This window comes from Trachymyrmex cornetzi, unplaced genomic scaffold, assembly GCF_001594075.2.
Source record: "Trachymyrmex cornetzi isolate Tcor2-1 unplaced genomic scaffold, Tcor1.1 scaffold99, whole genome shotgun sequence".
Classification (NCBI taxonomy): Eukaryota; Metazoa; Arthropoda; class Insecta; order Hymenoptera; family Formicidae; genus Trachymyrmex; species Trachymyrmex cornetzi.
The window spans coordinates 3,498,749-3,517,400 of NW_017300343.1; the positions used below are offsets into that span (position 1 = coordinate 3,498,749).

Consider the following 18,652-nt stretch of genomic DNA (forward strand, 5'->3'; position numbering starts at 1 on the left):
GGACAAAACAAAATTTTATTTTTACAATAACAATTATTTAATACAACAGTATTTACTCGTAATTATTTATTTGCAAATCCTTATTTTTCGTGAATATTACACATTTACACACACACACACACACACACACACACACACACACACACACACACACACACACACACACACACACACACACACACACACACACACACACTTATGTATATATTACATATACATACTATCGTGATCTTCAACCATGTTTTGTCACTAAAAATGATATATAACCAGACGATGTTTTTAATACCTGAAAATAATTATATTTTTATTTTAAATTTTGGAAACATTTCGGAGAAAATAAAATATATTTTAAAGTAATACAATGGGTTTACAATATCATAATCTATATAGAATTACTGCGAATATTAATTAGACCACACACTCTTTTCTTATTGAAATTTTAATTTAAGCAGGAAATATAAAAACGTAAATAGAAACTTTAAAAACTATATGTCCGATTTGAACCCCGAGTGAATAGGCTTGAGTCATATAAGATATTAATTGATAGGGGGCACTCACACAGTACAAAACAAAGAATCTTAATTATCAAATTAAGCTTCTGCGAACGTACGGACCTTCTCTTTTTTCAGTTTCTTTTTTCTTATCGAAACTCTCTAGAAAAACAATTATAATACGCTTACTGGTACTTTGATGTCTTCGTCAAAGTATTGGACGTATTTCAGATATGACTGTCATCACATGCGCACAACCATACGATATCCATTTTTTGCAAGAGCTACAGTAATAATCTGTAATGGCGCCCGGAAAAACATTTTTTATGCATGAATATGTAAAAATATGTATAAACATACATAAATACGCATAAATATACATATACATATATAATATTATATATGAAATATGTCCATACATGTTCATACATCCTTTTTCTTTTGTAAAATTACTTTTTAGTGTAATAAATATAATAATAGTAATGTGAAAACATAAAAAATAATTAAAGGGATAATTTTCGCATTGTTTGTTTTAAAAAAGAACAAATTTTGAAAAATGTAAAAAGAAATTGCTCATACATAATTATGCATAATTTTATATATAATCATACATAAGTAATTTTTTAATATTTCTTCGAACTTGATTTTTTCTAAAACAAATAGTGCGAAAATTACCTTTTTAATTATTTTTAATGTTTTCACATTACTATCATTATTTCTATTACACTAAAAAGTAATTTTACAAAAGAAAGAAGGATATATGAACATGTATGGACATATTTCATATATAATTATACATGTTTATAAATATTTATGCGTGTTTATGTATGTTTATACATATTTATACATATTCATGCATGAAAAATTTATTGCCGGGCTTGAGCTCATTCATGATCACGTATTGTCAAAATGCGACACGTACCAAGATACAGGGCCGGCACAAGGATAGGGCAAATGGGGCGGTTGTCCAGGGCGCTGTTTTTAGGGGAAGCCATAATGATAAACAAATCGAAACATATCGATATACCGTCCCAGGTAAGAGATTAAAAAGGCATCCATCCCAGACGCTCCCCTCTCCCGCCATTCTGGCTTCTTCGATCGTATTTATTCCGCATACATATATTGGACTTATTAACCATATCATATATCAATAAAACTAAGCGCTTATTGAACTACAGACAATTATCAAAATGGTAGTCAAAATAACCAATAGAAAAGTTGTCGGCATTTCGGTTCATATCAAAGAAATGCGTTACTTTCATTAATATAAAGCTTTAGATCCTATTTTTTTAAGTATTATATATATATATATATATATATATATATATATATAAGCGCGCGTCGTATCGGCGCACGCTGTTTAAGCGTTCACTATGTTTGTGCGTGATGTGTGACAGCAAAACCATTATCATACACAAAACAATTATTACGAGAAATATCAAATCAATATATTATTAAATGAGTTAAAAATCATATATCTTCTTTTTATAAAAATATGTAAACTTTCGTTAATACCATCATATATAATAAACTGCACGTCGAGACTTAGTTATGACAGCACCATGCAAACATCACCTGCAGCATAAAATAGCACAGTAATAGAATAGTGCTTGCATAGTGTGTTGAGCATAACATGTACAAACGTTTGGTTATCGGGGTATATTTGTCGCCTCAACACATCGCGTCCATCACGACACATTTGTATCAAATTTGGTGGGTACGCTTGGTAGAAACCTCTCCATAATGCTCTCCATAGTCTTAGTTTAATTTGATATGATCGCAAGCTAAATTTGTATAGGTCATCCTTTGTCAGTCACTAAATACCCTTTTAATTCATGTGCATTCGACAAGATAAATATAGTTTTGCGGTTCAGGTTTTATTCTTGAACTAACCAAAATAACACGTTTAATTTATGCAATCGATTTAACATAAATTGTGCAATTTCCTCTGAATGCTCAGCGTTTTACATGATGGCAGAACATGTTGTGAAGCGGCATTTCGAAAATCAGTCAGGGAATTGATTAGATGCACCATATACGTTTAAATACTGAAACAAGTTTTAAGATGTCCATTGATAAATTTGACGACAGATCTGACCTTAATAGACTTCTACCATGATTGCGCCATCCTGAATACAGATAATACCATTGGTATATGGATACAATACATCATACTTATAATAGCAAACTTTAGATAGTTCTAGCACTCAAGGGAGACATTTTCTAATTCTAATCATGTCTCAATACTGTTCACCCGGGGCCCAATTTTAATTCATAAAAAACTGCAATGAGCATAATTTTTTATACAATCTGAAATTATAAAGTACAGTAACTTTTGGTCTGAGAGAAAATACTGATGGATATTGGATCCTAATGACTGTTGACTGCGATAAATGTACAAATTTCTAAATTACAAATCTTATTTCACATGAAAAGAAAGTACATTGATATTATATTTCGGATATGAAATGTGGGATAGTAAATAGTAATCCATATTGTATTTTCCGCTTCAAATTAATTTCTATGAAGATAAGATGAAATAGAATTGGTTTAGGTTCAATCGAATTGATTTAGGTGAAAAAGATTTATTTTTCGGTTTATGTGAAAAGAATTTTGTATACCAATGAATAATATAATTTACCTCATTTTTATAAAATTATACTTAAAATTACATCTTATCGTAATTTAAAGCAAGAACAACATCAGTCCTAACTGTACAACATATACATGTACAATATGTATATATCAATGATAATGTATTCTAAGCACTTTCCATTTATATTGGTGGTCCAATTAATGAATACACTTTCTTTAAAAAAATATACTTACACAAAAACAGTAACTCATATAAAAATATAATAAATTCAACATTATTTGTAAAGAAATTAAAACATAAAGATATTAAATAATCTTACGCTGCAAAAAGTAGCCATAGTTAATGGAATGATTTTTCCTGCAGTGATGCGAAACGGTTGATGAGCTCGTATCATTAATATAATAAGATTTCTCGCCTCTCTTGATTCCAATTTATACCATTCAAGATCGCATATAGCACGATGTACGGCATTACACTTAACACATAATATATGTACGGAGATATTAATCCCATCGTAATTCTAACGAAGTTTATGTATAATATAAAAATATTAGTAAAAATTAATTGGAATTTAATTAATTTGTATAGTTGATTAGAAAAAAAATCAGAAATATCAGATAGTTCATGTAACTTGATTAAATTTGCATTTTAATTAACGTTAACAAAAATTTTTTAATATAAATAATGTTTAATAGTATAATAGTATAATGCTAATTTATGAGAATTATACAATTACATGTAAGGGAGACGGGAGCCGATTGTTACTGTTAGGTATTAAAAAAATATTGCTCTTAAATACATAATCGTATAAATAAGTTATTTAATTATAAATAAAGCTGTGAAAAAATGTAACAATTAATCCCGTATTTAGAGTTTATTGTCACATATTCCAGTATATTTTTTATAGACAAATTATTAAAAAAATACAGTTTTTATTTTATGTTAGTTTTATATTTCAGCAAATAACAATAATTATAGTATTGATACGAGTAAAATAATTCATTAAAATATTTTAGTTTAATTTTTAGTTTTTTTTTTATATTTTCATTTAGATATTTAGTTAAAACAAAATTTTCAGAAAGGTGATCGATTAAACATGGGACAATCCTGTATACACTGTATAACTTACATGCTCTATTATAAGCTCTCCTGCACCACAATACAGAAAAGTATTCATCAATAAAGCAATAACAAGGACTGTTGAATAGTAAACTTTTGTGACAACAACATCATCCATTTTTTTATTAGTAAGAAACTAAAATATGTACCTCATAGAAAATAAAGAAACATATATACAACATACTATATACTAAAATATTTTTTTTATTTTTTAAAAACTTGGAACTTACGACAGTAAATATAAAACCGCTTAGGCAAAATACAATACCAAAATAAAGTACCATTATTAGCATCATTAAAGAATATATATTTTCAATTTTTTCGGCAAATCTATAAGAATAAAAATAAAGGACAGTCATATTAAAATCAAGAAAATTGTACAAATATCTAGAAATATGTACATAACACAGAAAAAAGATTGTATATTTGTAACAATAAAGTCAGAAAAAAGTTTCTATAAACATATGTTCAAAAAATATGTTAGGTATATGTAAATATATTTAAAACATTAATGTTTTTTTAAAATGTATGTACCAATAGATATTTCATAAATGAAACATTTTCGACACACATTTATAAGAATCTTTTTCTCATTTTGACGTCAGAAATAAATTTTCAAATTTCTTTTCCATATATATATTCTACGTATATTACGGTACATTCTTTATACATCTAGAGTTTAAATATAAAATGTCATTGACTCAATCATTTGCAATATTTTTAATTGCGCACTTAAAATAAAAATAAATCAAAATTTTTGACAAATTAATTAAGTATAAAAAAGTATAAATGTAATAATAATGTAATAAATTGTAAAATATATTCGTTCGTTGAATTCTTGCAAGGCAAACAATAAAAAATATGATATATTATTTAATTACACATAATCAAACATTAATATTTATGTTCTGTTATGTGAAAGAAATAACATAATATTTAAAGTTTAAAATCTTTTTTTATATGGAAAGATATTTTTTCTGTGGTATATTCCTAAACTTATTTTATTAAACTTTTTGTTGCAATCAAAATTCGTACCTGATAAGTCGTAGATGAGTCGCTATAACATTATTTAAAACTTTGTTGAAATTTTTATACGAAACCAAACTAAGTAATCGATATTTGAAGTTTTCTAACTGACCGCAAATGTGAAGAATTATTAGTATCAAAAGCATATCTATAGACATGTAAATAATAGCTGCTAATAAGGTTGTTATAATATGAATGAAAAATGTCAATTCATACTGCGGACTCTTATCTGTATCGTAGAAATGAAACGTCTCCAGCGGTAACAACTTGCTGCGATTCGAGAAATTTTTGGCGTACATTATTTGAATGCCGAAATAAGGAGGGACAATTACTGAGAGAAACCCTATTATCGCGAGAACATATCCAATTATCATAATAAAACGCGCTATTTGTGCTCGTTTTATCATCACATTTCTTTCTCCATCCAGTTTAAATGCCATCCAGTCTTCCGCTATCATATTCATAATTGACCAGAGAACTTGAAAATATAAATAAATATAAATGAAACATATATATTCTTAATAATATAAAATGTTAAACTGTTTATAGGTATATGTTATTCGACTAAAAGAAAAATTATACATTTTAAAATTTATTTTGACGTATATTATATTATAAATATAAATCACATATATATAATTTCTGGTTTTTGATATTATTTTTTTTTATCAACAGTACATATGTCATAAGAAAGCAACTCCCATACAGCACACACTTTCAAGGGACATCTTAAAGACGTTCTAAGGACATTCCCAAGATGTCCCTTTGATAAACTGTACTGTGTAGGCTGTATGTTTTAGTAATATAATACACTATTAAATATAATATTTTATTTTAAATAATTTTAGACATACCTGTTTGTTTCCATCGCAAGATAACATATTTCACAGATACTATCAGTATGGGTATTGTAATCTGTAAATTGTCTATTAGAAGTACCATATCGCCCCAAACACGCATAACTGCACATATCGTCGGAATAGAAATGAATATTAATAAAATTAAAATAACGCCGACTCGAATTTTTGGCCACAAACTTTTCTTAAATTTTTCGGTGTTAGACCACAATCCAATCATTTCCAAACCTAAGCGATGAAGTTCAATTGCCCACATGAAATCTAACAAATTTTTATATAAAATAAGGTATTCCTATACAAGATGTTATTAGAAAAACTTAACTAAAATAATTCATTCATTAAACATGTAAAACTTGCACAACGAACAGAAAATATATTATATGGAATTAATACCTTTGTAACCTGGTGATTCCGTAACGTCCATGTTCACAACTTGAAGAGTAATGTCCCGTTTTTTCCAGCATATAGTATAAAACAATTGTTGCGCATGCTCTCTGTATAAGTATGAAAACCCTGCAACTTCGTCCAACGTTACATTAAATATTAAGACACACTGTCTTCAATGTTGGTAAGGCAAAAAACTTTACAAGCATATATTGTATGTGACAATATCGTTTATTACTTATCTGATATCAGAAGAGATGGAAAATATTGCATCTCCGTACATTATAAGTTTGTCAAATGTTCATCTAAAAAGTTTTATTCATACTTTATATATTGCTTCGCAATATATGTTTTTTCTTCGAAATGTAGCTGTATATTTAATGGATTCTTTACACCAGTCACAAAAACTTAAAAATAGTGTAGACAAAAGAGAAGATAATAAAGCATTTTACTGTGTGTTTCGAATATATCTCTTTTATATATGTCGTTAAACACGGGTAAACCTCGTGCTGAGCCGTTCACTTGGCGCGAGACACTCGCCAATCTACCATGTCTCTTGACATTTATTACCTTTATAAAGCTGGCCATAACACACGTATTTTACGTAAAATTGTGGACTCTTATTTGTATCGTAGAAGTGATATGTCTCCAGCGGTAACAGCTTATTGTGATCCGTGTTTCGTGATCCGAAATTCATTATGTGTTTTACGTGTATCGAAATGTTATTATCTTGATAATACTTCTGGTGACCATGATTAATCGAGTAATTTGTGCTAGTCTCATTATCACGTTTCTCTCTGCACCCAGCTTGTCCAGCTTAAATGCTTAATCCCAATCTTTCGCTACCCAATCTTTCGCTACCGCATTTGAAATCGACAAGAGAACTTATAAATATAAATCAAGCCATATTATTAAGCCATATTGTTAAAATATTAAACTATTGAAAGGTATTGAGAGGTATCCATATAGCATTGCAGATGTCCAAGAGATGTTCTGAAGGATGTCCTGACAACATCCTGAGAACGTTCGCAGATCTCTGGGATAAAGTGTGCTGTATGAATACATATACACAAGGTGTCCTGAATTCAAATGTCAAAATTTCGAGTACGTATATGAAATCGATGAACTAAAGCAAAAAAATCCTTTAATGATATACTCGTTATTGCTTCCATGTGTGAGAATGTCCGTGTAATTGACTATAATGTACGTGAACAATTCTATTCCAGTTTTTAGAATTTAAGGTAGACTGTCATTATCGTGCATGCTTGTAACAAGACCTTAGCTACTTTGCGAGAGACACAGATACATTAAATATTAAAATTGTTCCCCCTAGTTTGATAGCAGTCCTTCGTTACGCAAAAAAATTTTCAAGTATAGCAGCAAGTAAAAAGTAGCAAACATGTTCGGCAATAAATAAGGACATGTGTTGTATCCCAGGATTACGAAACCTATTATTATCTTTTCCACTTTACAATGCTTCATTAAATGTACGTACACACACATACACACGTACACATACATATTTGAGTATCGAAGGATAATACATTTTTAATTAACCTGTGAGGTAAGACGAAAGAAACAAAAAGTTATATGAAGGGAAAACCCTATGCAATGGAAATATCATATGAACTAACAACGTACATATAAGCTTATGACATAATTTCGAGAAATTCTAAAAATATAAAAACGTTTTCATACTATATATATGTATATACATATATGTATACATATATATATATATACATGCATGTTATACATCATCGTATACTTATATTTGCCTATAAATATTATAATTTTTTTCTTTCATTGTATGAAAACAAATAAACTAAAATTGTTCTCTCTACAAATCCAGCGCATATAAAACACATTTAAAATAAAAATAAAATAAATAAAATGATAAATGGACACAATTAAGGTTTTTATTTTATTTCAAGTAAATAGTCTCTAATAAAAAAAATATAAAAATATAATGATTATATATAATTTATTGAACCAATATTGAAAAACAATACATTAAGTACAATTACGATGTAATTGTAAGTAGTCACATAATATTAGTGCTGAGCCAAACTCACCGGTTACAATGTAAATAGAAAAATATGAAATACATAAAACAATATATAACGTAAAATAAAATATAACATATTTTAGATGTAAGTAGATATTTTAAGTATTTTAAGTCCAGCCCAGCACTTGTGTCTAGATCAATAATTTATATTGTTCTTATTATTATGATTATTAATATAATTTAATGATACACATTAATCACGTCGTGCAAGTAAAACCGATATATAACCGCCTGATGTTTTTAATAGCTAAAATAAATAAGCTGTCTCTTAAAAATTGCATCATAGGATTTAACATTTTTACGAAAAAATATTATAAATATTAAATTACAGTTTTTAAAATAAAATAACTGATATTTTATTTTAAAAAATAGTGTATAATTAAACGTATGCTTACACTGCAGAAGGCATTCATTGTTAGAGGAAAAATTTTTCCAACTGTTACATAAAGTGACTTGTTTGCGCGAGTCATCAATAAAATTAGATTTCTGGCTTGCTTCGGTTCCAATTCATACCAACGATAATCACATGCAGCTTGATAGACACCTTCGCACTATATAATGCGATATAATCTTATTAAATATTGAAAATGTATTTCGTACAAATTTATAAACCTTAAAAAATTAATTATATAAACATAATTCAACGTTATCAAAGTTATTATTTTGTTTCATATTTCAATTCTGTAAATACAATAACTCAAACTCGATCATGAAAACAAGAATGTACACCTATTTTTACAATACTTCATTGATTAAATTAAAATATTTATCACATTTTTGGAGCCAGAAAGCATTTGTATAAATCTACTAAGATAATAATAATTAACTTACTTGCGCTATTAGACATTCTCCAACCACACAATACAAGCACATATGAGCAAAAATATTTGCAACGACTGTTACAAGGAATGACAGTCTTACGAAAGATAAACGACGTCCATCAGTAACAACCTATATTATTAATTAATATATATATAAGGAATATAATAAAAAAAATGCTAAAAGAATATTAACTGTCATATGTTAATAATGTAATAATTACAGTTTTATGCGTTTTTATTTATTCGTTATTAATTTTGTTTGTGCATATCTAATATTTGGAGACACACATTCTATGTATATACAATATATATATATTATATATATAAAATATACATGTATATACATAAAAGTTGTTGACTTACGGTAACTAGTAAAAATCCATATAGACTAAATAATGTACCAAAATAGAGGAATAATCCAAGAAGCATCAAAGTAAATGTACTTTCAATGATTTTAACGCATCTGTAATAAACAAAATTTTTATTAACAATTATACAAAATGAAAAATTATGTTATAATAATTATATCTTATTAATCATGACTCAAAAATATTAAATTTTACAATTTTTTGAGTTTATGTTTCAGAAGCGTTATAATTTTTTTATTGAAAAAATATATATGTATAATTAATTATATCGCGTAACTTTATTTGATCTGCCGTTACATGAAATAATTAGCGCTATTATATAAATTAATGAGTGTTCATCATGATAGTATCATGTACGAAACCTGATAAGGCGTACATGATCCATTATGGCGTCTGCTAAAACATGATCGAAATTTGATTGTTTTTCAGAACCTATCATTAAACGGCCCTTAAGATTCTTCAATTGACCGCAGACATGAAAAATCAGCAATCCAAAGAGACTATCAATCGCCGTATAACCCATGGCAGACACCATGAGAGTAACACCTTGTGCGACGAATGTGAGTTCAAAGTATGGACTTGTATCTGTGTCATAAAAGTAATATGTCTGCAGGGGCAATGGTTTGCCCGGATCGGTCACGTTCGTTATGTATCGCATGGTAATCCCGAAGCACGGAAGAATAAATAATAAAATAAACGACGCAAACATTATGACAAATCCGCAGATTATGATCATGCGAGGGATCCGTGCGCATCTTATCATGATCTTCCGTTCTTCGTCGGACTTCGATTTTAGCCAATCTTTAGCAATCATGTACAAGAGTGGCGCAAGAGCTTAAAAGATAGATTACAAAGAAATAAATATAACAATTAATTATAATAACATAAATTATAATAAATAAATAACATATAATAATAACATAAGAATTTTACAGTAATATATATACAATATTTAATAATTATTATAAAACAGACACAAATAAGAAAAATATATATTGTTCGATTTTTCCATAATTTATAATTATTAAAGACTTAATGTTATTATTATACAACGATATGTTTTAATATTATTTTTAGGGATCCAGCTTCTTTTCTGTGTCAAAATGCTACAAGGGAGATTTATTTACCAGCTTTTTTGCTCCACATGACGATGAGCTTCATTATCATCGACGCTAAAGGTAAAGTGAATTGTAAATTGTCTGTCATCGACATCAAATCGCCCCAAACTCTTATCAAAGAATGTATGCAGGGAATCACACCAAAAAAAGATACCATAATTATTAACAGTAGCACTCGTATGTTAGACATGAATTTTTCTTGCGTCGTTTCTTTCATTTTTGGCCAAAGTCCGATAAATTCCAGGCTATAGCGATTTAATTCTACCGCCCATTCAAAATCTAGCTATCAAAGTGTAAATTCGTTAATTCTACCATATCGGACTTATTTCTATGATTTCAGGCAAATGGAATGTTTCTTTTAATATCTCAAATTCAACCGTTGTTTTGTTTTCTTCGGCTTGAAAAAATTGAGTACCCGATCATACTTTTTACATTTCTCTTATAACATAAATTACATACAATAATGATGCAATTTTTCAATAGATAGATATAGATTATTCAAAAATAATTATTTAAAAATTATTTAAAAGCTTGTACATATAACATATATCTACATATTTCATGAAACGATAAATTTGTATAAATATATACATGTATTAATATGTAACAAAATAATGTTTCTGTCGCTTATTAAGCAAACAAAATACTCCTAAGAACATTAAACAAACGTTTTTTAATGGAAGTTAAAAACAATAACGAACCTGTATATCCCGAATGTCTAATAGCATCCATATCTAAGGTCAGTCACGTACTATTTTTCTTCGTCAAAAAAAATGTTTTCATCCCCACTAGTCGAGTATCATCGCGCATATTCGTGACATGACGTATTCACGTACTAAACATAGGGTCTATAGAATAATCGATGCATAATAAATATTGCGTATTACGATAAGTGCAGTGACTATTTCATATGATTAATGTACTACGGTGTCCCTCGGTGTTCGGTAAAAGAAAATTGATCTAGAAGGCATTGACTTCGAAGTTTTTGTATGCTCGACAAAATGAAGACAATTGAGAAAAAAAATAATATCGCGTTCGTAGGTTGATGCATTATTGATGCATCCTTATAGAAACTTTTTTTCATCGTGACATGACAATTCTTAGGAATTAGTTGTTATATGGATAGTGTATACGTGAAATGCCTCTCTCTCTCTCTCTCTCTCTCTCTCTCTCTCTCTCTCTCTCTCTCTCTCTTATCTCTTTCCTTGTTAAAAAACAAAGAAAAATTCAATTTTATTTAAAAAAAAACATTTTATAATTGTTTATTAAAAACACCAAAACTAAAAGTTTTAGTTGAGAGAGAGAAAAGACAAAACATTATTCATTAAAAAAATGTAAGTGTATTCTTCTATTTTGCGTACTCTTGTCGTAAGAAGCAATACATTTATGGAAAACAATTTTTTTTCATTTTTATCTTCTGCTAAAGAATAGTTACTTTACTTTTTTTCAAATTTACTTAATTTCCATTTATTTACGTGATCCGTTTTAAAAGAAGTCTCTAAGCGAAAACTCTTCAATCACGTTACTTGAAGTTGAAAGTCATCTCAATTAGTGCGCGCTTAACTAACTGGAAATTAAACCATAAAATCGACCGAACAATAACCAACTGTGTCGAGATTTTAATGCGCTGGGTCAATTGTGAGGTCAATCATTAATTTTACAGTGCTCATCTATCAAAATATCATAAATTTTCATATTTTTATTGTATATGTACACATACATTTGGAAAGACGACGTTTTCGGAAAAAACTGTTCTTATAAAAGTTATAAAGTACCAAATTATCTATCATGTGATGATATTGGTTTGACCTTGAACAATCTTAGGAATTAGTCATATCAAGGTCACCTTGATTTTTTTCAAATAAAAAAGAGGAATCCTTATTTTTTTTTATTGTAAAATCTTATAACCGACGTCTCTCGAAACCATTTCAAAACAATATAATTAAATGTCATTTGATTAAATAAAATTGTTTCAGATGTGCGCCGCTATCCTAATAGCACACTTTATTCGAAGGACGTTCTGGCGAACGTTCTTAGGACATAGGGGTATCCTCTGAATATTCTCTGGAACATCCCTTGGAGATCTGTGCTATTAGGGTAAATTTCAAGTACTGCCCGGTGTTAGCATTATTCAAAATGCACCACGCGAAGGGCATGATCAGATTTTATAATACCTTTTCTGGGTGTTTCATTAAAGTCCTTTACTTCTCACATGTGTGCGTCGTGCGTGCGCGCGTGCGCGCGTGCGTGTGTGTGTGTGCGCGCGCGCAAATACAAAATAACATTAACACACAGTTAATAATATTTTTCGTAATATACTTCATTCGATTCATAAAATACAATATTTACTTATAAATATCAAAATATAATAAAATAATGTAATTGTTTATTAAATTAATGTTAGACATTTTAGTTATTTGTTCAATTTATTATTTTTGTCATATTGAATATCCTAAAAAGTAAAGGAGTGAAGTCTTTTTATAAATAAAAATAAAAGTTTAAAAAATATTTTTATTTCTATAAAGTATAATTTTTAAATAATAAAAATAATAGGCATAACATTTTAACTTTTTTGCATTATTTTGTTAAAGCGTATTCTTTATTACTTTATTCGTCATTTATTTTAAATGAAAAAAATAGAATCACGTTAATTTAGATTAGAAGAAGGGGGTACTATAATTTTTGTATACATTATATACAGATATATATTTAAAAAATAAAATTTCTATAATATAATTTTTACTGATAATTCTTATTAAAACATAATTTATTAATTCTTGTTAATATATTTATAAATAAATAAAATTTTAATTAATGATCAGTGTCATTAAGTTTTATGACCTCAAAAAGAGTACATATGTATTCTTCAAAGGCTGGTAAGTCTAGATACAAGTTCGCTGAGCTGGAACATCGTGCGATCTTTGATCGATGGATTTCCACGCGGTTACTCCTTTTCCTCGATCACGATCTCACGATCACTTTCTCTCGCATACTCGCATTCTATCCCGCTCTCGTTTCCGGTACGTCGTGGTGCGGCCTCCGTTTTCACGCTCGCTCGCGCAGGTGCCGCATTTACCTTGCGCGCGCGCGCGCGCGTGCGCCGCACGCATGCACGTTTCAACAAATTGTCATGAACTAAATGCCACGAAAGATTCGTAAGCTCACCGCGCGGAGCGCCGGTGTGCGAAGTGCGACCTGTCGTCCCTGTCGAGGCGGATGAATGGCGTATTTATGTGTTTTAACGCGCGACATCGCCTATGTTCCGACATCATTGCATTCCGCATCCACACCACGAGTTGCCTGAGTTGTCCGAGGAGCACGTCCTCGCGTATTTCACTAATCCTAACTTGGTGAGCTTCAGCGGGGCTGCATCGCAGAGATCGTATCGTCGCACGGTAGGCGTTGCTGTCACTTGGCTTCCCTCGCCCCGCGCTCTTTACACATTTTCACGCTACTCCTGCGCCCTGTACTGTACGCTCAATTTATACTACAGTAGTATAAATCACATGTCACAGATCTTTCGACCAGTGAAAACTATCCGCGAAATACATGGGCGGTTGTGGTTAAGGGATAAGTGTGTGCAAGTGGATACACCTCTGACAGGCAGAACCGCGTACTTTTATTGTTAATAGAACAGTCACTGTTAGATGATATTGCCAGTGAAATTACTATGCTACAATATTCGTTTGTCTCATAGGCACGATCTTAATAATTGTTGTTTTAAATACAGGGATAATGTTTACCAAGAAGAAAAAGAAACCACAGATCTCCACGCCAACCAACTTTGAGCACAGAGTGCATACTGGATTTGATAAACGTGAGGGCAAGTTCGTCGGATTGCCGTTGCAATGGGCTTCCATAGTCGGGAATAATCAGATTCTGAAGTCTACCAACAGACCACTGCCCTTGGTCGATCCAAGCGAGATCACACCTACCGAGATCCTCGACTTGAAAACCATCGTAAGAGGCCATAATGATCCTAGGATAAACAGACCACTTGCCACTGATAGAACTGTTGAGAATGGCTTGCCTAAGACTAGTACAGTCGCCCGTTCCAATTCTCTTCGTTCTTCGAGTCCACCACGACTCAGGAGAGATTACAGGTATTGTAATTTAGCTTTTTCTTAGATGTATTTACTATGTTGCATCAAACATGTAGATTTGTATAAAGAATGATACAAAAGTATATATGTCATGATGTATATGTTTGCAAAATTTTTGTTGATAAAGACTGGCACTGTAAATATACAACTATATCTATGTATTGATAGAAATAAATTAAGCATCTTAAGTACTAATATTTTGATGAGATCAATGAGATTAATGAGCATAATTTTTTCTTTTATTTTTTTATTTTACAGGCATAACAGCAATCTTCCGCCATCCGTCCCTGAAGGCCAAGAGATACCTTCAAATGTTAATCAGGGCTTTACGAACTTTGGCAAGCCACATAACTACATCGATAAACTAAGACAAAATTCACCGAATGTTGGCAGTGGACTGAATTCCAGTATGCAGAACATGCTCCCAAATCTTCAAAATCTCAATCCTAATATGCAATCTTCACCAAATTTAGCTCACTCGGGATCAAATGTACCAAACTTATCTTTAAATTTCCAAAACTTAAGTCCTATTGTAAATTCACAAGCTCCAGTACAAAGTCCAAATACCCCGCAACTTCTTGACACAGAATTTCATAGACTAAATTCACAAATGGCTATGACGTCAGGTCATTATAATGGCAATGTACAGGTAATTATCACAGTATAATTATTAGATATCACACATTCAAAAAGATAGATATATATATTCTATCTTTAAAAGAATAATATGTATATGTAAAATATTATTAATATTCTATCAAGATGCAAAAGTCGAAATATTAGTCTCTGTTAAACTTCGAGAAAAACAAAATATATATTCTAAAGTATATACAATTGTAATATTACAGTAATATTATTTGGTTTATAGGGTTCAACTATAGATCCATCGAGGGAACATCAAGCTGGCCAAAATGTCTTATTATACAAGCTACAGCCAAAAATTTCGCCAGTGGGTTCAATAGCATCCCAACGACCTCTGAGTCAACTGAGTTCACATAATATTAATAAATATTCTCAGGCATATATGTCTGAGAATCCATCTAATCTCCAATCACATTTGAAGAAGCCGATGGAAACGTCCCAATCAATGCATAATTTATCAAAGCCTAACATATCGTCTGCAGTATCAGGAACTAGTTCTACTCCAGATCAAAATCAGAATTTAAAAAGTGCTGTTTCCTCAGGGAACTTAGCAGTTAATGCAAGTTCGAACAATACCAATAAACAAACGGAACAGAGACTTACGCATGAACAGTTTCGGGCTGCTTTACAAATGGTGGTATGTGTAAAATTTATATTAATACCAAATTTATTCGTTGCACAATAGAGTATATTACAATTAATTGTGATATAATTTTTTTATGTAAAAAATATCTTCAAAATATCTTTATTTTTTATAATATATTCTATAGATGAATAGTTCTAATTCAATTATTATATTATTGCTATTATGAGTTGCAATTAAATGAAATAAACGAGTTTGCAATCTAGAATTTTAACTTTTATAATGGCATTTATTCATCTTACTTTATATTTAGGTAAGCCAAGGTGATCCAAGAGAAAATTTGGAGAATTTCCTGAAGATTGGTGAAGGCAGCACAGGAACTGTATGCATAGCTACAGATAAGAGTACAAACCGTCAAGTTGCAGTCAAGAAAATGGATTTAAGGAAACAGCAAAGACGCGAATTACTTTTTAACGAAGTCGTTATTATGAGAGACTACCATCATCCAAATATAGTTGAGATGTATAATAGTTTCTTGGTAGACGATGAATTATGGGTCGTTATGGAATATCTAGAGGGTGGTGCGCTAACCGATATTGTAACACATTCAAGAATGGATGAGAGTCAGATAGCTACAGTGTGTTCTCAGTGTCTTAAGCCACTGGCATATTTACACTCGCAAGGTGTTATACACAGGGATATTAAGTCTGATTCAATATTACTTACGGCAGATGGCAGAGTAAAGCTATCAGATTTTGGCTTCTGTGCTCAAGTCTCTCAAGAATTACCAAAACGAAAGTCTCTCGTAGGAACTCCGTACTGGATGAGTCCTGAAGTTATTTCAAGGTATTCTATATCTGCTTTTTTTCAATTAAGTAATACAAATTATTAAATTTATGCTTTATTATTCAAATTATTGTAGAAAAAGTAAATTACAAATGTGTAATGAGAATAACGGATATATGAAATATATGAGAAATGTACTTTTTCTATTTATTTTTTAATTTTTTTTGTAAAATCTTGCATTCTTTCAAAAAATTTAGAATAAAATATTTTAATACTTGGATATATCTCTCAAATATCTTAATTATTTCAATTTTTTGGCAAATAATTAAAATGATTGTTTCATCTTCAATTATAGATTGCCATATGGACCTGAAGTAGATATCTGGTCGTTAGGAATAATGATTATTGAAATGATCGACGGTGAGCCACCATTTTTCAATGAACCACCTCTACAAGCTATGAGACGCATTAGGGATATGCCACCACCAAAACTAAAAAATTTTCATAAAGTAATATTATTTACATTTCTTATTAATTTGGCACAAATATCAGAATTATCATGTCAGTAGACAACTGTATATTCCAAATTCAAAAAGTAAGCAAAATATTTTCTTTATTTTCAGGTTAGTCCACGTCTTCAAGGCTTTCTTGAGCGAATGCTCGTACGTGATCCAGCGCAACGAGCCACGGCAGCTGAATTATTACAACATCCATTCCTTAGGCAAGCTCAAAGTCCTAGTATCTTGATTCCATTAATGAGAGGCGCCAGACACACAAATTGTTAACGAGATTACATCTTCGTAAGCTAGAATGTTAGTCAAAGCAGACATTTCATTACTAGAATATTCTCGATACTATCGTGTTGAACTACTTATTCTCTGAAGGCAGCTTTTGGCAATTTGTGAATTATTTCAGTTCTGCCATCCTCATATAGAGGGTTTCTAAGTTTTTATCTTTTTTTTTTTGCGATAGACATGACCGATTGAATAATGAAATATTCATAAAAATTCTCATACGTACGAATTTGAAGTACCATATAATATTGACGGTTGAGGATTTTTAATTTTAAAAGAATTGAAATTGGCATCATTTTCTGAAACCAAAGAGAATAATGTTGTTATTCCATTATTCGCAATTTTTAGGTTTCCAATAAAACTTTGAACCTCTTAATATATATAAGCGAATCCTTTCGGTCATGTCTAATATACATATGTAATATATGAAAAAAATTTTATAGCTATACTTTAGAAAATATTAAATAGGAAAGTCCGAGTCATGATCATTACCAATTATTATTCGAATTATGACATTCCAATCGGGCTGAAGCTTGTAAGTATTATTTTGAAAATAGTTTACTACGTTCCAGAGTATTGTTTTATATGTATTATTTTAATAATTTGACAAGGCTGCTTTTAAAAGACAATATAACATTATTCTTCAACTATTGGCACTGCCAATGTTTGATTCACAGTAAAATCAAACATTGTTTTAATGTTATAACGGATAATTATAATTTTGAAATATTTGTATACATAAAATACGTATTCACCAAGTGCCTTTATAGTTAGCACTATTGCAACGATTAACTTGTCATTATAAAGTACTATTTATTATTAGTATTAATGGGCCTTAGACATATCAAATCATTTATTGTTTATTATATTATTCAAAACGCAGATCTATATATAAG

At 30.0% G+C, this 18,652-nt stretch overlaps 2 protein-coding genes across 4 annotated transcripts; one reads left to right on the forward strand and one right to left on the reverse strand.

Moving 5' to 3' along the window:
• Positions 1-232: 232 nt before the first annotated feature.
• Positions 233-14,237, reverse strand: LOC108770068 (uncharacterized). The gene is made up of 9 exons (XM_018521363.1): positions 14,082-14,237; positions 10,858-11,131; positions 10,093-10,564; positions 9,726-9,825; positions 6,087-6,381; positions 5,242-5,710; positions 4,437-4,536; positions 4,217-4,342; positions 233-286 (listed from the first exon to the last, which is right to left on the reverse strand). Exons 1-9 carry the CDS (start codon positions 14,130-14,132, stop codon positions 233-235), a joined length of 1,941 nt encoding a protein of 646 aa, XP_018376865.1. The 5' UTR covers positions 14,133-14,237.
• On the forward strand, positions 14,043-17,937 carry mbt (serine/threonine-protein kinase PAK mbt). Of its 3 annotated transcripts, none has more exons than XM_018521370.1 (7): positions 14,043-14,198; positions 14,579-14,951; positions 15,210-15,600; positions 15,820-16,230; positions 16,490-17,022; positions 17,318-17,471; positions 17,586-17,747. In XM_018521370.1, exons 2-7 carry the CDS (start codon positions 14,584-14,586, stop codon positions 17,745-17,747), a joined length of 2,019 nt encoding a protein of 672 aa, XP_018376872.1. In that variant the 5' UTR covers positions 14,043-14,198; positions 14,579-14,583. The 3 variants fall into 3 exon arrangements, with proteins under 3 accessions (XP_018376872.1, XP_018376871.1, XP_018376873.1); XM_018521369.1 differs by having other exon boundaries at positions 14,162-14,243; XM_018521371.1 differs by lacking the exon at positions 14,043-14,198 and having other exon boundaries at positions 14,584-14,951; positions 17,586-17,937.
• Positions 17,938-18,652: the final 715 nt, after the last annotated feature.

Coding starts and splice junctions, on each gene's coding strand:
- mbt (XM_018521370.1), top strand. CDS start 14,584: ATGTTTACCAAGAAGAAAAAGAAACCACAGATCTCCACGCCAACCAAC. Junction 15,601..15,819: donor ATTATAATGGCAATGTACAG/GTAATTATCACA, acceptor TTTGGTTTATAG/GGTTCAACTATAGATCCATC. Junction 17,472..17,585: donor AACTAAAAAATTTTCATAAA/GTAATATTATTT, acceptor CTTTATTTTCAG/GTTAGTCCACGTCTTCAAGG.
- LOC108770068 (XM_018521363.1), bottom strand. CDS start 14,132: ATGCGGAATGCAATGATGTCGGAACATAGGCGATGTCGCGCGTTAAAA. Junction 11,132..14,081: donor GATGTCGCGCGTTAAAACAC/ATAAATACGCCA, acceptor ACACTTTGATAG/CTAGATTTTGAATGGGCGGT. Junction 10,565..10,857: donor CATGTGGAGCAAAAAAGCTG/GTAAATAAATCT, acceptor CTATCTTTTAAG/CTCTTGCGCCACTCTTGTAC.